The sequence below is a fragment of the Panthera tigris genome, chromosome B4 (assembly GCF_018350195.1).
Source record: "Panthera tigris isolate Pti1 chromosome B4, P.tigris_Pti1_mat1.1, whole genome shotgun sequence".
NCBI classification, from domain to species: domain Eukaryota; kingdom Metazoa; phylum Chordata; class Mammalia; order Carnivora; family Felidae; genus Panthera; species Panthera tigris.
Window position 1 is genome coordinate 132,505,933 of NC_056666.1, and position 21,165 is coordinate 132,527,097.

The 21,165-nt window shown below is 40.2% G+C and overlaps 1 protein-coding gene across 7 annotated transcripts in view; it reads right to left on the reverse strand.

Moving 5' to 3' along the window:
* Positions 1-21,165, reverse strand: part of MRTFA (myocardin related transcription factor A) — a 212,892-nt gene that overhangs the window by 50,586 nt on the left and 141,141 nt on the right. Inside the window, exon 1 of one of the 7 annotated variants that reach the window (XM_042993353.1) lies at positions 16,181-16,238. The exons of the other annotated variants lie outside the window; for them this stretch is intronic. Coding sequence (XP_042849287.1) covers positions 16,181-16,223 — 43 coding nt within the window. The 5' untranslated portion in view covers positions 16,224-16,238. Of the gene's footprint in view, positions 1-16,180; positions 16,239-21,165 lie in introns of those variants that run through there. 7 annotated transcript variants of the gene reach the window in all.

A 21,165-nucleotide genomic window follows, 5' to 3' on the forward strand; every position in this document is an offset into this window, starting at 1 on the left:
TACGAGTATTTCATAAGTTCCAAGTGGATCCAATACACTTACAGAACTGACCAAGAACATCAGAGAAAGAATCACAAGACACAATCCTGGCTCTGCTGCCACCTAATCCAGTCACTTAACTTCTTTTAGCCTCCATTTTCCCACTAGAATACAATTTGTAAAAACAATCCTTGCCCTTTGAACTTAAAAAAAAAAAAAAAAAAAGTTCCACAATGTATGTGAAAAGTGCTTTGTAAAACTATAACACAAAAACATAGCTTTTCTCTAGGACCGTAGACACGGCTAGTAATCTGGTACCACACTTCCAAGGACATGCTTTACTTTGCAAAATGAAAGGGCTTATGTCAAAACATCCAATGTTGTTCTGGGACAGGGGGGACCAGGAGGGAGCTGGGGGAGGAGAGAAGAAAAAAAGAAGAGAGAAGAGGAGAGGGGAGAAAAAGGGTAGGGAAGGGCTTTGTTTCCTTTTGGAAGGTAGTTCTGACAGTGAAGAAGCACCCTCTGTTCTCAGACTCCATTCAACCTGGTATGTCTAAAGGGCAAGACCCAGCGAAAGACAGAAGGATCAGTACCCATTCATTAATAAAATGAAATACATAGTGAGTGTTCAAAGCATGATCCTGAAATTCTAAGCTGTCAATACAGAAATGGTAGGTAAAGGACCCAGAAAGGTCATTTATCTGTTGGCAGAGAAAAAAAGATCTGCAGAAATTCAGATCCAGAGGTAAGACAAAAGGAGGAAGGAGAGGTAAGAAAAACATGGTTAATTCTCTCTGGGATCCTACTGATCCACCATCTAAAAATCATACACCTTGTGGTATCCTGGACTGGATTTTGGAATAGAAAAAGCAAATCAGTGGGAAAGCAGCTGAAATTCAAATAAAGTGTGGAATTTACTTAGTAGTATACCAATGTTAACCTCTTAGTTTTGACAAATGTACCATTGTTACGTAAGATGCTAACATTAGGGGCAACTGGGTGAAGGGTATATGGGAACTCTGTACTATCTGTGACTTTTTTGTAAGTCTAAAATGACTCCAAAATAAAAAGCTTATTTAAAAGAACCCATTGATTTGACTCTCCCTTCAGAAAGATTTATGAATCAATTACTAAAGCATATTAAGGGTCAGGTTTTTGAAACTGAGATGTTACCATCTCTTGGACAAAAGAAATTGCTGATTAATTCCTATAAAAGACTAATTAGTTATGAAGAATAATGATGGGCCTTTTAATAAACTCAAAACATAAAATGATTTGTGGCATAAACAAATAGAATGAACCACAATGTAATCCTGAAGAGAGATAAAATCACGCATATGAAAAACCACCTATGAGATTTCAAATTTGGTTATCAATATGCTCAATCATTCAACCCTTTTGCAATCTGGTAAATTTCTCTTTTATCTCTGTATATATTGTGTAAACATGAGTTAAATTATCTCTCGAATAATCTGCTTTCCATATCAAAGTAATACCAAAAATTGATAAATATTATCTATTTAATCTGAATACTCTCAGGGACTCAGGCAGAGAGATAAGGTATCTTCCTGGGGTAGCAAACCTGGGCTACTTATATACCTGCCCTGACATGTATGTGCAAAGGATAAGCTTATGAAAATCTAACTTAAGCCACTAAAATATGTAAGACAAAAGGTCTCTGTATTGTGAAATAATAAAATGGTGAAAACACACATGTGCTATCTTACTCAATTCTTAAAACAAAGCTACGTGGAAGGTACTATCATTTTTTTTTTTAATTTGTTTATTTTGAGAGACAGCGAGCACCAGCAGGGAAAGGAGCAGAGACAGGGAGGGAGAGAGAGAGAGAATCCCGAGCAGCGTGACACTGCCAGTGCAGAGCCCAAACTGGGGCTCGATCCCAGGAACCATGAGGTCGCGACATGAGCCGAAATCAAAAGTCGGATGCTTAACTAATACCCAAGCACCTGGAAGGCTTATCCTATTTAGTTTCTTGATATTTTTGAAATTAACTTTCAGTGTTTGTTATTCTGTAGTTGAGGAAACTGAGCATAAGACAGATTAAGCAATTTGCCTAAGGTCACAGAGTAAGTAAAGGGCAAAGCAGAAACTGGAACCCAGCTCCATCTCCATCTACAGCCAGAGCCCTCAGCCACTCTTCTATGTTGTGTTTCTCTTCCTTCATAAAACAGATCAGTTCCTCATGTTTAAAAATGACACTATTAAGAGTGCTTTCTGCATGATGTCGCTGGAAAAAAAAAGTGATCTACCTACTTACTAGTAAGGGGGAAATCCAGGTGATTTCAGTGAATAGTAAATGGCATTTCAGAACTCTAGAATCTAAAAGCTTCCCGTATTAAAATTCCAAAAGGAATAGAGATTAACAGGATAACAGTGGTCACATGTAAAGGTCATTCAAAGGGGCTCCTCCCAGGGACAGGAGGTGAAGGATACAAGAGAACTTCGCAGGCCTACTTCCCAATTGGCTCTCAAGACAGAAACATCCACACTGAGGAAGCACCTACTTCCTGGTACAACTTCATTCCTGCATTCTTCCCTGGTTTTTCCCTGGTATTAGTAAGAGTCTGGGTCGAATGATTCATTCATTCATGGAACTAATATTTAGTAGGGACCTACTTACTATATGCTAGGCCCCATGCTAGATGAATACAGCAGTAAAATGGACAGATGAGATCCTTGCCCTCACAGAGCATATGTTCTAGTGGGAAAAACATAATAAAAAGTTATTTATGTTATAATTTCCAGTGGCACATTATATGAAGAAAAATACAGCAGAATAAGAGAACAGAGAGTGACTGGGGTGATAATTTTACACAGAGTACACAAGGAAGGCCCTTCTGAGGAGACACACATAACTCTTATAAAGAAACCTAAATGATATGATAAACCACGAAAAGATCTGGAGAAAGAGTGTTCCAGGCAGCAGAAATAAATAGCAAGTGCAAAGGCACTGAGGCGAGAAAAAGGCCTCTCTTGAGAAGGAAACGAAGATATAAGAGATGAGGAATCTAATATGTTGAACTCCTACATTATGCAGTCACTGGGTTGGATGTACTGCTTTAGTGACTCCTTTCATCTCAGCAGCTATTTGAGGTATGTATTACCTCTATTTTATAGATGAAGAAACAGTGGCTCAAAGAGGTTAACTAACTATGCACAGCTAGTTAAGAGGCAGGGACAGAGTTCAAACACAGATTGGCCTGATACCAAAGTATGTGCTTTTTCTACCACATCACATTTAATGCCAGAGTCATAAGAAAAAAAATTAATAATTATGCATAAATAAGTAAATAAATCAAACTTTCTCCCATATCCTCAAAATGTGGGGCTCACCATTTCATTTTGGGTAGCTGCTCATCTCACTCTGGAAGTAATGTCCTTCTCTAATTGCAGCGGGCAGATCTCCAACTGCCAGCTACTTCAATGTCATTGGTCACTTTCCTAAGGATCTGTAAGGCACTGCTCAAACAACTCCCTCATACAAGATCTGAGCAGAACATGGACTTGCACCAGAGGTCTGAATGTGGTGTAGATAAATTGGGAACGTGCTTCCTTTAGACTGGCAGGGCCATCTGAACAAACCCTTCCAACGTTAAAGGCCCCAGGAACAGCGTTTTCCCTGCCGCATTAGTTCTGCACGTTCACCCAGGCAATGTGGGCAACCTGAAGCTCATTTGCCATTCTCTGTTGGTATTATTGGTGCTGACATTTTGCACCCAGCTTTGTTGAGGGTGGGTGACAGGTGAGCAGATTCAAAATTTGGAACATGATAGTCACTCTACAGCAAACCAGAAGGGACAAAAAATCCTTTCCCTGAAAAATATATTAGAGTACCTATTCTTTCTAGATCTTTATAATGTGGACTTGAAAAACATAGCATGATAGAATATTCATGACTGAAATAATGAAGGAGGCCTATATCTCCATATAAATTCTGTAAATATTTAGAAAGTTAGTTTTTTTTTTCTTCTATCAAAGTATTGCAAACTCTCCCAACAGGCTTATCCTATTTAGTTTCTTGATATTTTTGAAATTAACTTTCAGTGTTTGTTGTAATTAATGACATTTAACAGAAATTCTGAGGGGAAAAAGGTAAATTTTGATTAAAATAATTATTTATTTTTTAATTAAAAATATTTATTTACTTTTGGGAGAGAGAGAGAGAGAGAGAGAGACAGAGACAGAATGTAAGCAGGGGAGGGGCACAGAGAGGGAGACACAGAATCTGAAGCAGGATCCAGGCTCTGAGCTGTCAGCACAGAGCCTGACGCAGGGCTAGAACCCATGAACCACAAGATCATGACCTGAGCTGAAGTCAGATGCTTTACCTGAGCCACCCAGGTGCCCTTAAAATAATTTTTTAAGTTAATTTTTTTTTTAGGGCAAGGATTAGGAAAAAGAGAGGTGATCAGAAATGAGAAATTTGGCCAAATGTGTTAAAAATACACACATACAAAAATCTGGAAGTTCTTCAAATATTTATGTGTAAAGTTCTCTATGGGCATTTAAAGGAAAACACAATAGTTTTTCCTCTTAAAGCCTAGGTGATGTAAAATTTTACCTGTCTCAAAAAAATTAAAAGAGTGTTTTAAAATAAATTTTGGCAAAAGCTAACGGCAAAATTTTTCTTCTCTGTAGAAGATGGAAAGGCAAAGAAAGAGGCAAAAATTAAGGCAAAAATTAAATTTCATGCCGCACATGAAGTACGAAAGCTATAAGTCTATCAGCTAAAATTGCTGGAAGAGCTTCAATTCTCAAGATCAAATACACAAAGGAAATACCAGTCTATTATAATACGGTAGCCCATCTACTGCAGGATTTTCCCTCTCTCATTCCTCCTCCAGGTTTAGTAGAGACATCGGAGAAGTGAATGTGTATGTAACTGTAAGGGAGTTCATGTTGTTTGAAGAGTGCAACTTTGTATTTCCTCAAGTTTATGTGGTCAAATTTGCAAGTGGAACATTTCATTACTGCAGGTTTTGCACAAAATTTTACGAAACAAACCTACATTAAGTTAAAGCAGAACTGAAATCAATGCCTTTTCTGGCCACTTCAGGAATGAGTGCCATATATTTTCCTATCACAGAATCCTCCTTTTCATTTAAATACTTGGCTCCTTCAACACATTCCAGCTCCAAAGCTAAAATGGAAGTAGAATATAAAGTAACCAAACAATTACGCAGTTACCACATACCACATTTTTCTAGCACAATTTTGAGGGATGCAGAAGGTGCCACACCTACCAGCAGAATACTTATTTTTAAAATGTCCTGGCTACTAGCTTGTAGTTTCCCTCCTCCTGCATTTTCAAATCATCTCAGTATTAACATCCCTCCCTAAGAAGCCTCACCCTAGTTGTTTTGAAAAAATGCATTACACTTGTCTGACACACTGTGTGATACACAAGACCCCTCTTTCCCTAGTTTTTCTGCCTCATCAAGGCATGAAAACAGCCAGAACCACAGCAACAGCTGGGGATCATTAAACCGACAGAAATAGCTTAGGAGACTCCAATGGTGTGTGCGTGGGGGGAGGAGAGGCTCAGTATCAGATTAAAAAAATCAAAAGGGCAACAGAAAGGGGGGGGGGTGGAGAAAGGTGAAGCCTAAGAAGTCCATCACACCCAAATTTCCTTTACATAGCCAAAGGGATGCACTGAAGCAAAAGGAGGGACAGGTGACTGCAGCCTAACTTGCCTAGCCCCCACCTATTCTCACATGGAAGGCTTAGTCAAACCTGAAAATGTGGGTCAGTGAAGACAGGTGGGGAGTGGGAAGGTAGGGGGGATTCATGGCATCTCAAAGGCTAATCCTAGTCTGGAGGAATCTGGATGGGAGTCAGTTCTGGGGCTGTGCTGACAGTAAAAATCAACTTCAAGAGGTGGGGGTATGAAAAATATATGCTAACCCCTAAGTGGACTCAGAGACCAACCCAGTCCCAAGGAATCCCTTCAACTGGGGAGGACCAAATGCTCGATGAAATGCAGGCTGTCGGGGCTGTTCCTGCCAGAGCACAACCACGCCTCCAATGCTAGCTTTGTAATCTGCCAGGCCTCCGAAGGTCAGTACAGGAATGTGCCATCTGCCTGGCCCGCTGCCCGAGTGTGTTCAGCACATATCTGAATGCCCCACAGGAGCTTTATTCAGATCACTGCATAGGAATGGGCTTGCATATCCTGATCCACATGACTTCAAGTCTGGTTAGTCTTAGGGTCCCTGGGTATTCTCTCTATCCCACTGGCTAGGTTGTCATTTAATATCATCAGGTCCTCTCCCACCAAGGCATATTCTTCATAACCAATCTCCCAGGACTGCAGTTTCAGACAGTTCCTCACCTGCAAGCCTGAACAGGAAATGATTCGATTGCAGATATTATGACTGCAACTCTCTTTGGCAAGAGTGTTTGGTAACTGTGGGATTGCATGAACTTCAGCTGAACATTTTATTTGATGCATCTAATGATTTACTAGAGAAGGCTCTGGGCCGATGGCTGTTCTCAACAAAAACAACCACTAAATTACCCTCTTCTAGAATGGCTTCTTTTCTAACTCATAAATGTTGGAGGAAAAAAAATGCTTATGCATATTTCCAAATTATACCAGTTTTGGCTAAGTATATTTGAACACCATTTTCTATGGTTTTCCAAAAAAAAGCAATTGGCTTGTGCTGAATATTTTATTAGTAAGGGCAGGAAACACACAAAAATAAACCTACTAAAGAAGACTAAAAAAGCTATATGTATTTAGTTTACACACACACACACACACACACACACACACACACACACACAGGTGTATCTCACATACAGTTCATTTTAAGGCTGCATAACACCGAAGGACAGGATATGTGTCAAACTACTGTAACTAATCACTTTTCAGTGTGTGCAGCCTACGTGGGAGTAATTGTACCAATATATTTCTCATCAACTTTTAACAGAGTACATTCTTTACCAGAAATATAAAAAATTAATGTCATAATATTTATAACCGATCACTTACTATGTACATGCCTTAGTACTAGGTACAAGGTAGGAACTGAGAAGAAAGACAACCCTATATGTTTAAATAATACTTTACACAGCTATTTTCACACATATGATCTTATTTGACTCTATGAGTCAGGATGGCAGACATCACACCCATGATATAATAAAAGACACAGGTTTGCCAAGCTTAGAGCAGTTTAGCCAAACTCACATTGGCAAGATCAAACCAAGACTTTGTTCTTGACTATAGGCTCAAAGCTGGAGCGCTAGCTGCCTACCACAGAAAGGCTTTCAGCCCTCAAGGAATTAATCTCTGACACCCAATGCCTTGGCCAGTGTTTCTCAGATGTACCAAATTTCTTCTCAGTAAGAATCTCACCAATCTCCTGGAACAGCATCATATTCTGAATCTAATTCAAGCAATTGTGGGGAAGGGTTACTTATTCATATCACTGACAATTAAAAGATGTGAGTTTCTTCTGAAGGCTAGAATTATTAACATGAGCCTGAATAAAACTGAATTAGGACAGAATGCTCAAAATGTATGTCATTTAGGATAAACACATTTTCTTATGGGCACAACACTGCCCTCTAGTGCCAGGAAACACAGTACCCTCAACAAAAACAACCACTACACTACCCTCTTCTAGAATGGTTTCTTTTCTAACTCATAAACCTTGGAGGAAAAATATGCTCATGCATATTTCCAAACTATACCAGTTTTGGCTAAGTAACTAGACTAGACTAACTAGACTAACAGCTAATGCATATTAACCACCTACTATGTATAAACACACTTCACTAATAAGCACTTTAAAGGGAGAAAAAAAGAAATGGTTAAGCCTATCACACACATACAATCATAACAACTATATAGGCCCCTCAAGGAATTTATAAATATAATAGAGAAGATAAGAAATGTAAAACAAATCACAATAATCAAAGACAGTGTTGTAAGTGCTTTGAGTTTGCAGATGATGAATCACTAGAGTACAAAAAGGATCAGGAAAGCTTTGTAGGAGCAGCAGCATATAAACCTCTTTGGAGGACTTCATAAACCAGATATGAACAAAAACCAAAAACTAGATGGGAGCCAAGACCTAGGGATAGGAAGTATTATAAGGTTAAGAATGTTAACTAATATGCTCCGATTTAGATATAGAATTAAGAATTAAGTCTGTGAAAGGGAGTAGTAGAAGGTATCTGGAAAGGTTGGCAAAATGTCTAAAACTGTGCCCTTCAATATGGCAGCCACTTGTCACATATGCTATTTAAATTTAATTAAAATTAAATACAATTAAAAATTCAGTCACATTTCAAGTCACTGCAGCCACATTTCAAGTCTCAAGAGCTACATGTGGCTAGTGGCCACTGTATTGGACAATATAGATATAGTACTGGGCAGTGCTGTACCAGCAAGTTGTATTAAACCACAAAACATCAACCTTTCGAGGGCTTCTTCTAAAAAATGCAGATCTGATCCTATTAATAATGAAAACCACAGGGGCGCCTGGATGGCTCAGTTGGTTAAACATCCGACTCTTGATTTCGGCTCAGGTCATCATGATCTCACAGATTGTGAGACCGAGCTCCACATTGGGCTCTGTGCTGACAGTGTGGAGCCTGCTTCGGATTCTCTCTCCCTCGCTCTCTGTTCCTCCCTAACCCTCTTGAAACAAATAAATAAGCTTAAAAAAATAATGGAAACCCCATAGGTCCTAATGCCATAAGGGGTAAATAAAAAATTGTGGCCCCAGGGCACATGGGTGGCTCAGTCGGTTAAAAATCTGACTTTGGCTCAGGTCATGATCTCGCGGTTCATGAGTTTGAGTTCTTCATCGGGGTCTGTGCTGACAACTCAGCTTCGGATTCTGTGTCTCCCCCTCTCTCTCTGCCCCTCCCCCCCCGTCTTGCTCTCTCTCAAAAATAAATAAAAACATTAAAAAAAAAAAGTGTGGTCCCTATCCTCCGAGGCATTCCCAACTGTCAACTAAAACAATAGTAAAAGTATCACACACACACACACACACACACACACACACACAGCCTCCTATAATCCTAAACAATTATGTTTAAAAATGTGTGACAGCTTTTAGAATCTGTTTTTTTTTTTTTTTTTTAATTAGGAAAAAGGAAGCCAGAGCTAAGAAAACTATGAAAGAAGGAAAGGATCATCATCAGGGATATCTATAAGAATAAAATAAAAGTGGAGGAGAACAGTCTTCCACTGGGTATTTTTGAGTATTTGAAGGAAGAACTATCTTTATCCCTCAAACATCTGTTTCAAGCCCAAAAGAAGTAATACTGGACATCCTTTACACTTTCACTATCTAATGCACAATCTATTTCTTCTGTATAATTCATAAAATGACACTCATTTTTAAAAAAACAATATGTACTGATAGAAAACATAATATGAGTCCTCTCAAGACCCGACATATAGAACTCTAGATACAAAGTTCTAAGCACAGTATAAAATTAGAAACACATACAGTCAACTGCTTAGGCTAGTTGTCTAAAATTACCATTCTGATAATACTTATGACAATTCTGCATCTCTATTTCTTATATACTTCTGTACTTGAAATAAAGACATTCTCAATGGGAATCTGTAACACTGTAATCTTCTGGGTTATGATAAGCCAAAAGTAGCAGCCCAAAACACGATAAGCCAAAAGTAGCAGCCCAAAACTTTAAGTCCTAAACCGTACTCTCTCTCTGCCTTTCAAATAATCTTCCATAAAATGCTACTGTGGGTGATTCTTTGACATTAGTCTATAACACTTCTGACACTAGGCTATAAAACTTTTCAAAGAACAACCAACTGCCTCTCAATCAGTTTTTAAAACCATTCTCTTTGCAAACCAGGCACTGACAATCACTCGTCTCTTCATCAGTGGATTCATTCATTGCTGATGCCACATGCTCAAATCATCCTGTCAAATGTTAGTAAAGTCCCAAAGAGATCTCAAGAATTCAAAAGAAATGTCTAAGTTTTTAGAAGAGTAGCAGTTATGAATCAATAGTAGAGATTGTGTATAAATTCTGCCAATGGACAACAGAAAGCTTTCTAAGCTAGCAGAGGGAAAATGTTGACAATTCTTTTCCATTCACATCCGACAGAATTTGAATCAAGTCCTTACTCTCCTTTTTTCATAACCCAGAGTTCTGAAAGAATTACTGAACTTTTCTGCAGAACTCAAATGTGTCCATTCTATTCCCAAAGAATATTTTTTTCAGCAGTTTCAGAATACAAAAGAGGGATGTTCACAAAAGAAAAATCCATTATGGGTGTTAACCTACTGTGCTATCTTTCATACATGTGGATGGAATTCTAATGTAAGTCTAAAAAGACTTCTTAAGGCCAGCCCAAACTGTCCACACTAACCCAAACTAACATGCAGTATAAGTCAAAAGGCTTCCAAAAATTATTTTATTTTAAATTAGAATATCTTAGTGTTGTGACATCTTAGAGGTTATATATCCACTTTCAGTATTTAACAGAGAGAAGTCATCATCACTAGCTCCCTATTTATTTGTATAGTACCTATGGCCAGACTATATTTTATTGATAAAACACTGCATCTAACCCATATAAAGGGGAAGAATCTCACCTTATAAAGAAAAGCTTTTTCTTCCTTCTTCCATAATCTAGGTCTGGTATATGAACTGTGCATGGGTAGAAGGAAAGGATCAAGAAAAACATCCTGAACACTGTCCCATCAGGTCATGAAGTACACACACCCTACGATACCATGCTCAGTTGTCAACCCGTTGAGGGCTCAACAAACTTTAATAAAAAACCGTGGGAGAGCAAAGCACCCAAAGTCAAAGTTTGGATGGCTACCGAGAATTAGGGAGGAGACAAAAAGACTGCAGTAAACTGAGGAGGAAACAAAAGCATGCAAATCCCAACAGGATAAATATGCCAACCTTCCCGCAAACTGTGATAAGGGGCCAGGCACACTGCTGAGTAGCTGTCCTTTCCCGGCTCCAGGACAATCCATGAGAGTGGCAGAATCCTGCAGGTGGGTTGATGAATCTTGGTCTTCTCCTCCAGCATGCTGGGGGAGATGTGAGGCTCCAAAGGCCAGTGTTGCAATAACCCTGTCTTCCTTACCTCACTCCTTAAAGAGGCCATTTATTATTTGCGGAAAATCTGATTAGCATTGCTCTTTAGGTTAAAGGTGGGTACTTCATTTCTGCAGTGCTAAGGGTTGTAAGAACAGCTAGATCCCGTTTACTTAGGGAGTGGGGCGTTAAAAGCGGTGACAGCAGAAGGTCAGAATCAGTAAGTCTCCTGGAAAACATTTCTTCCTGTCAGCACTGGGCCACGACATAGACACCTCCCTCCTCTACCCAAATGCCAAAAAGCAGGACTGGGATGATTTCAATGTGTAGAGCTGGAAGAGAAGAGGGTTCCCTTAGAGAAAATGCTCGTAGCAACCAACCAACCTCATTCACCCAAAATAGTAAACAGCTGGTTTCTCTGCTCAGAAGCAAAAGGCTTCTGCCAGACAAGCAGTATCACATGACCAGGTTTCCTCTTCTCTCCTGTGCCTCTCTCCCTTCTTGTGCAAAGTCTGCACCAAAGTGGAACAAGGACCTATAACACTGCACTATTTTATTTCACTTGACATTTGTTTTTAAAATGTTTACAGATGAAAGATACCAAATTGGGAGGAAAGGCGGTCAGTACCAAGGGAAAAACTCAGGAAGAATTTACTTTGAAATAAGCCATATCACAGCATCAAGAAGGGTACCATAAACATAATGGTTAATTGGCGAATGTGCTCAATGAATGGATAAATGAGTGAACAGGCACTGCTTAGCAATTTGCGGGTATTTTGCTGATAAAGTCTGTAAAAGAATGATAGAGCTCAGTACATATTTGACTTTTCTGTTTAGAAAGAAAAGAAAGGTTCTTCAGATGCTAGCTAGTGTCGGGGCATCTGGGTGGCTCAGTCGGTTAAGCGTCCGACTTCAGCCCAGGTCATGATCTCACCGTTTATAGAGTTCGAGCCCCACATCAGGCTGTGTGCTGACAGCTCAGAGCCTGGAGCCTGTTTCAGATTCTGTGCCTCCCTCTTTCTGTCCCAAAAATAAACTTGAAAACAAAATTTAAGATGCCAGCTAGTGTCAGAGACAGCATACTGCAACAACAGTAGCAGCCCACCAAAATTTTGAGATTCATACCCTATCTTATCAACCTCAACTTACCTTACCATTTGATTTTACTACTTAAATGCCACAGTTGCATCATTCAAGTCACAGGGTAGAAAATCAGGGCAGCTACACCAACAGACTAAATTGAGAAAACTACCCAGGTAACCATGGAAACAGCTGCCATCATGACACTCACTGGCATGTTCACCCAAGGTGGTCAGTAAGGCTGACAGCGGTGTGCCACCAGAGCCTTCTCCCCACAAAGTTCCGCAGCACCTGAAAGCTTAGCAAGGCATAAACTGTAGAGGCATGGAAGCAAAAACCTCTATGCGGAGCAATGTGTTCCAGTAGGAAAGCAGATAAAGTACAAGAATCAACTGTGTCACCATCATCTGCCACGGCCCCTACTCACAGGGCAAACCAGGGGGCTTTGAGGCCACAGTTGCTCATCCTCATTCACCCCCCTGCATTGTAAGAGGTTCAATAAATATTTGTAATACGGAAAGGAAAGAAAAAGAAAGATGAAAAAAAAAATATCAGAAATCCTTCATTTAAGCAACGCCTTTTCCCCCAACAAGACCATGTGAGGATTATAATTGGGCCAATGTCACAATACAAATACCACCAATATGGAATGACTGCGTTTATATGAAATTCAGGAAAAAACAAAACTATGAGGGCAAAAAATAAAATCTGTAGTTGCCAGGCATGGAGAATGGGGAAGGAGATGGTTTACAAAGAGGCACAATGGAACTTCTTGATGGAAATACTCCATGTATCTCGATTATGGTGGTGGTTTTGCTTTTTATCAAAACTCACTGAACTGTACCCAGAAGAATGATGACTGTCTATCAACTGATCTCAATTTTTAAAAGAAAGCAGATTACAAAACACCACGCATAGAGGCAGAATGGAACGGAATGAATTATAGGCTCTAAAGCTAGATAGCCAGGGTTTAAATCTTGGCTCTAACACTTCATAGCTGAGTGACCTTGAGATACTTATCACGTCTGTGCCTCCATTTCCTCATCTGAAAAGTGGAGACAATAGTATTTACGTCGTAGCGTTGCTATAATAAATGAGTTGAACACATGTAAAGCACTTAGAACAGTGCCTATCCTGCAAGCATTGAGTCAATGCAAGCTGTCGTCATCACTCCATGATATAGTGCAAACATAAACATATCACTGTGCACAGAAGAGGCTGGAAGGATGGTTGCTATCTGGGTGATGGGAATAGGCTGATTGTATTTTTCCTTTTCTCCCTTCTGTGTATCTGTATCTTCCAAATATTCTACATTAAACAAACACCTTTATAATAAGCAAAAAAATCTTTTTTTTTTTTTTCTCAAAAAAACATTTTCTTAAAGTGATAGAAAGAACACTAGGCTGGGACTCAGGAGTTCTGTTTTTCAGCTGTGTTAATTACTTAGCTGCATAACCTCAGGGTGTCACCTTCATCTCTAAAAAGGAGTGGTTCGGGGCGCCTGGGTGGCTCAGTCGGTTGAGCGTCCGACTTCAGCTCAGGTCACGATCTCACGGTTCGTGAGTTCGAGCCCCGCGTCAGGCTCTGGGCTGATGGCTCAGAGCCTGGAGCCTGCTTCCGATTCTGTGTCTCCCTCTCTCTCTGCCCCTCCCCCATTCATGCTCTGTCTCTCTCTGTCTCAAAAATAAATAAACGTTAAAAAAAATTTAAAAAAAAATAAAAAATAAAAAAATAAAAAGGAGTGGTTCTCTAAGATTTATGGTGGGTCTAGGAAAGTTACACCCTCTATTTTGTTTCATTTTTCTTTCCATATTTACTGCCTGCCTACCATGTGCCAGGCACTGTGATACAGACAGATGAAATGCCTAAGTCCCTGCCTTCATGGAATTTATAATACAGGCTCATAAACAGACACAGACTCGTACCCAATTATACAATCCGTCAGCATAATAAGTGCTCTGATGGGAACTCAAAAAGAAGACCTAGCTGAATTTGGAGGAGTTAGAGAAGACCTGACCTGAGACCTGAATGATTTAAAAAAAAAAAAAAAAAAGTCAGGAGGCCTGTGTGGCTCAGTCGGTTGAGTGTCTGACTTCGGTCAAGTCATGGTCTCTCTCTGGTTCATAGGTTTGAGCCCCGCATCAGGCCCCCTGCTGTCAGCACAGGGCCTAATTCAGATCCTCTGTCTTCCCCTGCCTCTCAAAAATATTTAAACATTAAAAAAATTTTTTTTCAAAGATAGGGGCCCTGGATGGCTCAGTCAGTTGAGCGTCCAACTTCAGCTCAGGTCACCATCTCACAGTTTGTGAGTCTGAACCCAGCAATGGGCTCACTGCTCTCAGCACAGAGCCCACTTCAGATCTTCTGTCTGCCTCTCTTTCAGTCCCTCCTCTGCTCGTGCTCTCTCTCAAAAGTAAATAAAAAAACATTAAAAAAAAAAAAGTCAAACTAAAGATGGGGAAAGAAAGTGCAACCAAAGGGAGAGGCATGTACAAAAGCAAAAGGTGTGAAAATAACAATTTCTTGGGGAATAGAGGATGGACAGAAAAGGAAATAGAGAAAGGGCATTTTGACACAGTATGGAAAGAAAGAGGGCCAACACCAGCAGTAGGGAGGTTGGTTAGGAAGAAGGAAATGGGCAGTCAGACTGTTGATAATCTCCAGAAATCATATGGGACTGGAAATGTTTTATTCTCTCTCTCCTTTAAGAGAGAGAATGTACAATGCACAAGCTGGGGAGGAAGGCAGGGGGTGGGGGGGGGAGGGGGGGAGAGAGAGGGAGAAAGGGAAGGAGGGAAGGAGGGAGGGAGGGAGGGAGGGAGGGAGAGAGAGAGAGAGAGAGAGAGAGCGAGAAATGTTAAGTAGGCTCCACGCTTAGCCCAACATGGGGCTCGATCACACACCCCTGGGATCATGACCTGAGCTGAAATCAAGAGTAGGACGCTCAATGGGGCGCCTAGGTGGCTCAGTCGCTTAAGCGTCCGACTTCGGCTCAGGTCACGATCTCGCGGTCCGCGAGTTCGAGCCCCGCGTCGAGCTCTGGGTTGATGGCTCAGAGCCTGGAGCCTGCTTCCGATTCTGTGTCTCCCTCTCTCTCTGCCCCTCCCCCATTCATGCTCTGTCTCTCTCTGTCTCAAAAATAAATAAAAACGTTAAAAAAAAATAAAAAAAAAAAATAGTAGGACGCTCAACCCACTGAGCTACCCAGGCTCCCCTATAAATGTTTTATTCTTACTCAAATTATATATGCCACAAATAAATCCGGTAAATGTTAGTCTAAGGCGTACTTTATTATATTATAAATACAGCATATACTGAGAAAAACTTTACAAACAAAAATGTCAGTTCACTTCCATATACTACGTGGCTAATCATACATCATCGTTTAGTCAGCAAATAGTTATTGTGTGTGTTATGCATATGCTAGGTGCTGGGGAAAAAGGGAGACACAGACAGTAAACAAAGGAACAACCAAAGCAAGCAAAAGAATCAGATTCACTTTTTCTTCTGCCCAAGACTTATTGGGATCTTCCACCTCTCAGAAGCCACAGAGGCAATGGGACACAGTGGCTGGGAACTGTGACTTGGAACCAGACAGATCTTTGTATAAATTTTTGCTCTTACCACCGGTCACCAGTTTGGCTTTGGATAAGTCACACAACCTCACGGAGCTCTCACCTTACCTGAAAATGGGGATAACGTAACCAAATACATTTGGTTTAAGATAAATTTTATGAAACAAGCAATACTGAGTACGTCAGCTATCCGGAAAACGTTCAAGAAATGGTTCCTTTTATTAATTTTAATTTTCCAGCTTAGGACAGCTCAAGACCTCCCACTATATAGACAAATACACTCACAGGATATAAAACAGGGGGAGTAAGGTATAAAGATCTATTTAACATTACTAAATTTACATTTTAGTGAATTACAACTGTTTTCTCATAAAGATGTCATGCTTGGAACTAACATTCCTGAAGGATTTGTCAAACTGTTAACATCTGCCTATATTACATGACCTAGTAAATTAAATAAAAACCATCACCCAAAATAGGGAGCCAGTCACAATCTCTTCTGGGATTCCTCATTCTGACTCTGACACTGAGTCATCTAACGAACCAAGACAACGCAGAGAACCGATAAGCAGTCTGAGCACAAAAGTGGAGCAGAGGGGTCCAGTGGTTTACTGCAAGCAGACTTTCTGAAACAGAAAAGCCAAGATGGAAGGAGAGTTTTCTCACTGGCTGCACCTTTTAGTAATCATGTCTTCCAGGAAAAAAGACGAACAGCAATTAATGTCTCTCAAGGGTGGGGGGGAACTGCTGCTTCCCTATAATCACATACTCAAATATGCTTCAACCATCTTTTTAATTTTTTTTTTCAACCATCTTTTTAAAATGTTTATCTCTTACAAATGACTTCAAACGCTCTAGTGGTCAATTAAAGATTTTAAAAGCAGAACATACCACACATTAAGAAAATGTCTTCTCTATGACACTAGAGCTTAAGGGCCAAAATGATTCTATTTAAACTGCTCCCCCCCTGCCCCCCGCCATACAGTTTCTTTTGCAATAAAACCAAGCAGTGATACTTCAGTCCAAACAGAAGAATTTAAGAAGCAGAGGAGAACTGACAGGATTTTCAAGTACAACTTTTCTTTTTTTCTTGTTTTTAAAAAAAATTTTTTTTTAACGTTTATTTATTTTTGAGACAGAGAGAGACAGAGCATGAACGGGGGAGGGTCAGAGAGAGAGGGAGACACAGAATCCGAAACAGGCTCCAGGCTCTGAGCTGTCAGCACAGAGCCCGACGCGGGGCTCGAACTCACGGACCGCGAGATCATGACCTGAGCCGAAGTCAGCCGCTTAACTGACTGAGCCACCCAGGCGCCCCTTTTCTTGTTTTTTTAAAAAATTTTTGAGAGACAGAGAGACAGAACGAGCAGGGGAGGTGAAGAGAGAGAAGGAGACACAGAATCTGAAGCAGACTCCAGGCTCTGAGCTGTCAGCACAGAGCCCATCGCAGGGCTGGAACCCACAAACCGTGAGATCATGACCTGAGCCGAAGTCAGATGCTTAACCGACTGAGCCACCTAGGCGCCCCTCAAATACAACCTTTCATTCAAGTATACGTTTTTTTAATATGTAAGTCTATGCTTATACGTAAAGAACACCATACTTTTACATCCTTTTGTCTTATTACTGGCTTACAATCTCCTTTATAAAGATTAGTCTCTGTAGAGAATTCTCAAGCTATCAGGGAACCCCAGGATCTTTCTGCCTACCTAATCCTACAGAGGACATCTTCTTGATGCTCCCCTCCACTCTCCCTCCTGTCATTAGGCCACAATGGAAGGTGGCAGCTAGTGAAGCTTTTTTGGGTAACTTTGTAATTAATTAATTAATTTACTTATTTTGAAAGAGAGAGAGAGAGGCAGAGAGAGAATCCTAAGCAGACTCTGCACCGTCAGCGCAGAGCCAGAACCATGAGATCACAACCTGAGCTGAAATCAAGAGTCAGACAAATGCCCAAGCGACAGAACCACCCAGGCACCCAGCTTCTGGACCACCTAAGCACCCGGCTATGCTCCACTCTTACAGGTCTCCAGGATGTACTATGTACTGGCAAGAAGAGCTTAAAGAAACCACAAAGACAGGTTCTTCCTCTCAGGTGCAGGAGAGCTGAGCTAATTATGCTAGAAATCCGTCCATCAGTGCTCTGCCATAACTGCTTGTGATAGGCCCAGAACATACTACCATTCGCTCTGTTTCAATGATCCAGGTCGCCAGACAAACAAGCTCTTGACATAGTGAACTTAGAATGAACAAAATTCGAAGTGCACAGTTTGGGGGGAAAACTATCAAGACTGGGTCAAACTACACTCCTGTTGGTTCTTTCTCATTTCTTTGTGGTCTTTGATTCTTCAAGCCTTTCAAAGCTGAAAGCTGCTGCAACCCTTCTAGCCCAGGTCCGTCATCCCTCACTCATCTCCTCTGCAGGAGTCCTTACTGCATGCTAACTTCTCTGCCTCTCCTGACGTTTTCCCTAGAAACCAGGCTGCCCGGCAGTCACTCACTCACCAGGGTTACACATTTTGCTTCACACACATCAATCTTCTAGTTGACATAATACACAGAAGCTCCAGTCTGAGAATAGTACAAATAGGAGCGTCACTTAACCACACAGTGTTTGCAATCTGGGCATCTGAAAAAACTTTCGGCCCTTTAAGATAGTGAGTTTACTGGGGAGCCTGGGTGGCTCTGTCGGTTAAACGTTCGACTTCAGCTCAGGTCATGATCTCCCAGTTCGTGGGTTCGAGCCCCGTGTTGGGCTCTGTGCTGACAGCTCGGAGCCTGGAGCCTGCTTTGGATTCTATGTCTCCCTCCTCCCCTGCTTGTGCACACTCTCTCCCTCTCTCAAAAATAAATAAACATCAAAAACATTTTTTTAAATAAAATAGATAGTGAGTTTATTGAGATCCCTAAAAGGTACTATACTCACAGAGTCAGTTCCTTTGGAAGGCTTCATAATCTTATTTTATTTATTTAGTTTTTTAAATGTTTATTTTTATTTTTGAGAGAGACGGAGAGAGCGGGGGAGGGGCAGGGAGAGAGAGGGACAGAGGATTTGAGGCAGACTCTGCACTGACAGAAGAGAGCCTCATGTGGGGATCATGACCTGAACTGAAGTCGGATGCTTAACCAACCGAGCCATCCAGGCACCTTGAAATGCTTCATAATTTTAAAGAGTGCTGTCCTTCATCACACATCTTGAGACTGATACTATTGAACAAAAATTTTTTTTTATCAAGACTGTATTACAAAGAAGGCATCAACACTTCCCAGGATACCTTTAAAAAATAAACTATATAAGGCCACACAGGCCCACTACAAAGATTCAGTGAAATTTAGGGGCACTTGATGGCAGTTGGTTAAGCGGCCGACTCCTGATTTTGGCTCAGGTCATGATCTCACGGTTCATGGGATGGAGCCCTGCGTCAGGCTCTGTGGTGACAGCAAGGAATCCTGCAAGGGATTCTCTCTCTCCCTCTCCCTCTCTCCCTCCCCTGTTCACGCTCTCTCTCTCAAAATAAATAAACTTAAAAAAAAAAAAGATTCAGAGAAACTGTGATGAAAATAATTTCATAGTTTTAAATGTAAACTGTGAAGTTAAGAACTCAAAGTTGGACTGGGGATAATGAGCCTTCTTCGTAAAAGTTCATTATTTTAAGAAAACATACATATTGTTTTATAAACGAAAATTAATTTTAAAAGTTAAAACATGACTACCACTTGCTTCGTAATTTTTAAAAATTCACTTAGGGGTGCCTGGGTGGCTTAGCCGGTTAAGTGTCCGACTTTGGCTCAGGTCATGATCTCACGGTTCATGGGTTCGAGCCCCGCATCAGGCTCTGTGCTTACAGCTCAGAGCCTGGAACCTGCATCAGATTCTGTCTCTCCCTCTCTCTGGCCCTCCCATGCTCATGCTCTGTCTCTCTCTGTCTCTCAATAATAAACATTAAAAAAAAAATTAAAAAGAAAAAAACTCACTTAGATTTCTCAAATTTCTGAGGTCTAAAATTCTCAGATAATCTCAAGACAAATGCTACATCTGGTCTGTATTCAGGCCATGGCTCTGAACATACCAATACATCACCTTACTATCAGGAAACAGCAACTTCCCTGATTAATAAAACTAGGTGAATGGTGAGGAAGAATAAAAATTATCTTTAACTCTTATATTTTTATGAAAAATCAAAAAACAATAGAGAGCCAAAAATTATTTTCTGAATCCAGACCTTATATTTAAACTTCATCCCCACAAATTTAAGCAATCAAAATGACAAGGGGAAGCAGAGCAAAGCAGTCACTTAAATAAGTAAACGCTTAGAAAGAATGTGGTCAAACAGAATCTTCAGTTCAGAATCTCAAGATGCATAATAATAAGGGACACTCCACTCTTTTTAAAATTATGAAACACTACAACTTGGAACTGACTCTCTGAGTCTACTATCTTTTAAGAAACAGATCTGCCACCTGTTCACATCCATCATCTTAAAGCCCTGGCTCAAAACTTACCTTTTCCAAGAAACTTTCCCTAATTAACCTCAAAAAACTCTACTCACTCCACCTGCTATACTTTCAGCATATAATTTTCTCTGATTTTGTAGCATGACTACATCTATCTCCAACTAAATGCTAAGCTCTTTGAAGAAAAGGATTAATGTCTTTTTTTTTTATTTTGCCAAAAAAGAAAATAGGGCTCTACCCAATGGATACTCAACAAACATTATCAAATACACACAGCTTCCAGTCCACTATTTTTCAACGAACGCATAAACAATTATCGAACACTTAGTACTATTATTTACTATCATCGTCAGATCCCAGGGAAAGGGATTTGGAAAAAGATCTTACTCAAATTAGTCCCTGGTACTGATGATGGCTAGACTGTGGTGGTCCGTATTTATGTTAAACAAAACTTAAAAATTATCCAGGAGTCTTATCCAAGCTCGTTCATACTACATCTAATCAAGAGACTGAATGGCATTAACAGTCAGGTGCTCTGAAGTCAAAGATGCAACCCCTTCCTACAGCACTTATGACTAGGTTCCAGTTTCTCTCCAGAGTAAAATTTTACTTCACTTGAAGGACTGCTGTTAAGAGTTAAATGAGATAACTGTTTAAAGTATCTACTACAAGGAATACAGTCAATACAGGGCAGCTATCATTACTGTTAAAATTATAAGGTTAAGAAAAATTATTCATAATATAAATTGTGTTACATTAAAGCACGCATTACAGCATCAATTCTCTGGTTAAACTTGGTACATAAAATAAAATCCCTTCTTGAATGTGATCTGCTTTACCACTGTGATAAACTTCCCCAGAAAAGTGATCTCTACTACATGGTAATTTACCAAGGATCTCAGGAAAAAGATTTTGCACAGCTGCAAAGACATATTTCTCAGCAAAACTCAGTTTTATGCAACATTTTCAGATTAATAGATGCCTTAAAATCTGAATGCCA